Below are 5,569 nucleotides of genomic sequence, written 5' to 3' on the forward strand. Positions count from 1 at the left end.
AAAAAAAATAATGTATGTCTGCAAAATCTTGATAAGGATATCAGCTCTTCCTGAAACGAAGTCAGAGAAAACTCAAAGAGATGGCATTTGAATTGGTCTGTTCTCTCTCTCCCTCTCTCTTTTTATGGAATGCTTTCTTTTGTTTATTCAGAAATTTTGTGTTTAGTTTTGCCCAAGGCCCATCATAACTACCTTGTTGCCTATGTACCATGGTAAGTCTTAATATATCCTTTTGCTTTCTAGTCTCTCCACCAATTGCCTCAGTCTGTTCATGTCTCAACTTTACATTTTCAAAAGAGAATATGATTCTCTTAGCTTAGCTTTCAAACCCTTGCCACAGAAATCATGGCTTGGTGGTTCAGTCAACTATGATAAGCAGTTGGAGACATGCAGTACAAAAGAGAGTGCAGAGGTAGACAGACCATGTGGTTAGGGAGATGCTAAAAATATGTATGTGCTGTTCCAAGGGTTTTAAATATTGGTTTGAAGATAAATAAAAGGGAAGAGTGTTTACAGAGAAATGTTTGTGAGCCTATATTACATGGTCTCTTAATTATAGCCTATATTAAGATCATCTGAGAAATTTTTAAGACTCCCAATGCCAAGCCCCATCTCACATCATGTAAATTAGAATCTTTAGAGTGTGACACAGTGACAAATATATTTTTTAAGTTACCCATGTAATTCCTAACTGAGAACCTAGTTATACAGGACAATGGGTTTCAAGGGTGGCTGCATATTGAAATAAGCGAAGGAATGTTAAAAAACTATTATAAGGTTACAGAATACAATGTAAAACCATGAAAAATAAATTTCCTTTTTATGTATTCACAGCAAATATGTAAAAAATAAAATGCTACCATTTTTATAGCATCAAAAGTAGAAAACAGAAATCAATTTAAAATACATGCATGATCAGGGCCCTCCCTGGTGGTGCAGCAGGTTAAAGCACAGCACTGCAAGCTAGCCATAGCTGCTTCAGTGTGAGTTGGAGTCCCAACCCTAGTGGTGATCCACATGGCAAGGCAGAACTTTCATGTCTCGCCCGCAGCCGTGTACTTTGTCAATCTGCCTGTTCTACTCCCCATTCTGTCTCTAATGCATCCTCTCACTGCCCTGCACCTGTGACCTCTATCCCAGTTCTGTATGCATAAATAAATAAATATTTTTAAAAATATATGCATGATCTTCACAAAACATTGCTGAGAAATAAAGGAAGTTCTACATAAATGGTGATAAATATCATATTCATGGATTGGAAGATTCAATATGGTAAAATGCAAATTTCCCCTTAAATTGACTATGTTAAATGCAGTTCAAATCAAAATCCTTAAAGATGTTTTCTTTTTCGATTTTTTGGTGGGAGTTGGTTGTGGTAGAGAAGGGTGGCATTAATATATGTGGATTCTAAGCTTTATAAGAAAATGAAAAGGATCTAAAATAGTGGAAAAAATCTTGAAAATAAAGTTGTACCACCTGATTCAAAACAACAATCAAGAAAGTGTGATGTGGCATAATTGTAATCAAATAAGGGGATATAACTGCAAAGAGAGTCAAAATTTACACCCACTTCAATTTCATAACTAGTTTATATCTAGGTAATTGATTTATCAACGATAACAAGAAATACAATGGACAAAGAAAAGTATTTTCAACAAATGATGTGGGAAAATCAGACAAGTGCAGAGGAAACATTAACTTTGACTCTTAATTCATATCACATACAAAAATTAACTTCAATAGACAAAGACAAGCTAAAAGCTTAAAAAATGCATTGAGGCCCTCTCTGGTGGCACAGTGGGTCAAAGCACAGCACTAAGAAGCTAAAGACACTTTAGCATGAGCTCGACCCCCAACCCCAGAGGTGATCCACATGGTGCAGCAGACCTCTCCTGACCCGCCCGCTGCCTGCAGTCTGCCTCTTCTGCTCCCCACTCTGTCTCTGGTGAATCCTCTCACCACCCCTGCACCTCTGGCCTGTACCCCAGTTCTGTATGCATAAATAAATAAATCTTAAAATAAAAAAAGAAAAATGAGCAGCCAATAAGCACTTGAAAAAGTTCTGTATACATAAATAAATAAATCTTAAAAAAAATATGAGTAGTCAATAAGCACTTGAAAAAGAGCCCCAAACCACTTAGTCATCAGGGAGATGCAAATTAAAACCATAAAAAGATTACACTTTACATATACTAGAATGGTTAAGTTGAGAAAGACTGACCATACCAGATGTTCGTAATATAGAAACAACTGGAACCCTTACATCATTGGTAGGAAAGTAAAATGGCACTTGGAAAACTGACAGTGTCCTATAAAGCTAAATGTACATATACCTTATGACAGCAATTCCACTTCTGGTTATTCACCAAGATAATGAAGACACATGTTCATGAAAAGACTAATACAAGAATATTTACAACACCTGATTTGTAATAGTCAAAATATGCAAAATTTGATTAGGAGGATAGATAGACATTTTGGTATATTCTTATCATGGAATGCTACTCATCAATAAAAACAATGAACTATTGATGCACGTAACCAAGTAAATTTCAAAATACAAAATAGTATACATGGCCTGATTCCATTTATATGAAGTTCAAAACCAGAAAATTAATTTAGAGTGACAAAAATCACCTGGAGGAGACAGGAATGGACTGGAAGGACTAAACTAACTTTCTGGAGTGATAGAAATGTTTTGTATCAAACTCATCAAATTGTAACTTAAGATCTGATTATTTCAACATATGCAAATTTTACCTTAAAAACAAAATAAAACAAGCTAAATATTTCACACATACCTAAAGCCACAGAAAAAGTAAGATTTACGAAAAACAGGAAGAAACAAAGGCCTTGCAATAAACAACTTAAAAGAAAAATGGATATCAGTAAAGAATAGGAAGTTTATTGAAAAATAATAAGTGCTTAACAAGCTCAAATTGTATTAAAGCTCACTTCTGATAAAATAAATCAAATTAAAATATTATTTTCCACCCACCAAATGACAAAATTTCAAAGTTTTATGATACCTAGTATCTGTGAGGCTGTGAGGAAATACTCTCATGCTCATTGCTGGAAGAATAAATTTGTGCAATCTGTAGCAGTTAGCACCATTTTTACATTGCAATTTAATTTTGGTAAAACATCTGTCCAATTAAGTTAATTTGAATTTGAATTTTTCTATTTAAATTCATTCTGTAAATTTGTTCCTGCTTTACACAAGATATTTATATAAGAATCTTACACCTAACTTTGTGAACAATAAATAACTTTTAACAAAAGATACATATGGGGAAAACAATATAGGGAGAAATGTGAAGAAAAAGGACCCAATTGCTTCTCAGCTTTGGACTTGTAAGACTTGGAGAAGTCATATGGAGTCCAGACCTACAGAGACTTTTAGAAGACATGTGGGTGAGAGACACCTGGGGTGGCTGACAATAGTAGCCACCATCTTGAGCTGAACTTTGATTTTGCTCATTTGGTCCCAGACTTGTCTGGCCTTAGACTTGTAGCATGTTTTTGAGCCTCAGTGGCTCCACTTTAGGCCAGGCCTGTTTGGCTAGCATTTACCCATGAGGGGATGGATAACTTTGAGTGTTTCATTGCAAAGCTATTCTCCTTTCTCTTCTTAGATACACTAATCCTATTCAAATTCTTTCAAATAAGTAAATACATATATATATACACACATACATAAATGTACCTGCTAGTGGGGAGCCCAAAAATGCTAAACAGAGGTTAATTCAAGGTTAAGGTGAAAATCCAGAACTGCAATTTTGAAACTTTTTCTTATTTGAGAAAATGAATCAATATTACTAAATGAAATCCTGAAGAAAAATAAGAAAATGGCTGGTAGGCTTTTTCATGGGGGTGGAGAAGGAGGGTTATTTAAAAATGAAAACAGTACAAAAGCAGAATGCTGAGACAGAAAATGGGAGAAAGGAATATTGAAAAAGATGCATTTATTTGAAAAGGTCTGAATGGTGAATGGTGAATCTCTAAATGGTCAGATTCTCAAAATACTGAAGGCAAAATATCTCATTTTTCTTTTAAAGATTTATTTATTTATGCATTCAGACTAGGGTACAGGCTAGAGGTTTGAGGGCATTGAGAAGGTAAACCAGAGACAGAGTAGGGAGAGGAACAGGCAGACTCTTCAGTCTGAGGGGAGCAGTGGGTGCATCATGAGAGGTCTGTGGCACCATGTGGGTCACCTCCCTGACTGGGGATGGAACTCGTGCTGTACTTTAACTGCTGAGCCACTAGGGAGGGCCCAAATTCCCATTTTTCAATTAATTCTTTAAAAAGTTTTTTACTCAAGTGATAACAGTTTATTTGTTATATATTATAATGCTCTGATAAATTCTAAATATTCAACTTGTGATAATAATCATGGAAAGAGTATACAAATCTGTGACCAGTTTATAATTCTAAAAAATTCCACTGTTTCAAAAAGACACCTGCACCCCATGTTTATTGCTGCTTTATTTACAATAGGAAAGATATGGAATTAACCCAAATGCCCAAAAGTAGATGACTGGATTAAAAAGATGTGGTACATATACACAGTGGAATATTACTCAGCATTCAAAAAGCTAAACTCATGCCTTTTGCAGCAACATGGATGGAACTGGAAGAGATCATGCTTAGTGAAATAATCCAGAAAGAAAAAGAAAAATACTGGATGGTTTCACTCATAGCAGGAGCATAATGGATCAGGGGGAAAAAAAATAATAATGAACAACTATATACCAGAGACATTTTATGGGTGTATAGTGGGGAATGAGATAAAAAATGGTGGGGGGAGGGAAGTGCACTGGACTATGGTAATGGCACATGGGTGATATGGTGATGGGAAACCCACAGAGATTACAACTGAGATGAAAAAGGCACAAAATGATGTGAAAATAAACCATTATTTAAAAAATTTAAGTCACATATTTTACCTGTCTATAAGAAGAGTGTCACTTGTTATAATCAAAATATCTAGGCAATTTTTCAGTTCCTTGTTACAGTCACTTATCTGTACTAGACTCATCAGCAAACAGAGCTTGAGCAAATTGTAAGTCCCAGGAGGAACAATCTGTGATGCAAAGACATTGGCAAGTATTGCTGTAAATTTCCAATAAGAGCTGGAAGTCAAAGAGAGGAGACATCTGAAATTGTCGCTAATTCCTGAGGGAACTGCAAATAAATTTTAACATAGATATTAAAACAAGGAAATTACATTATATTCAATTCTATTTAATATATTATCAAATTATAGTTCTTTCAATGATGTCATATTCAAATTCTTATAATGTCAATGAATTGTAACTGGAGGTTACTCTGATCTATCATTCTATACCATGAAATGTATTAAAGGGAAGAGTCACCCCATGTATCCATATAAATTAGCTGTGAATTATAAGCAAATCCTTCATTCTCCCCCTTTTGAGACCCAGGTGCAGAAAGTCAATTCATAGGGCTCCTGTATCTCAGTGTTTGCTTCTATATATATATATTTTTAAGATTTATTTATTTTTGCATACAGAACTGGGGTACAGGCCAGAGGTTCAGGGGCAGT

The 5,569-nt window shown here is 35.0% G+C and overlaps 1 protein-coding gene across 1 annotated transcript in view; it reads right to left on the reverse strand.

Moving 5' to 3' along the window:
- MCMDC2 (minichromosome maintenance domain containing 2) overlaps positions 1 to 5,569 on the reverse strand; it is a 28,333-nt gene that overhangs the window by 14,266 nt on the left and 8,498 nt on the right. Inside the window, exon 8 of the mRNA XM_004679822.2 lies at positions 4,950 to 5,187. Coding sequence (XP_004679879.1) covers positions 4,950 to 5,187 — 238 coding nt within the window. The remainder of the gene's footprint in view (positions 1 to 4,949; positions 5,188 to 5,569) is intronic.

The sequence above is a fragment of the Condylura cristata genome, unplaced genomic scaffold (genome assembly GCF_000260355.1).
Source record: "Condylura cristata isolate star-nosed mole 26May11 unplaced genomic scaffold, ConCri1.0 scaffold00009, whole genome shotgun sequence".
NCBI lineage: Eukaryota > Metazoa > Chordata > Mammalia > Eulipotyphla > Talpidae > Condylura > Condylura cristata.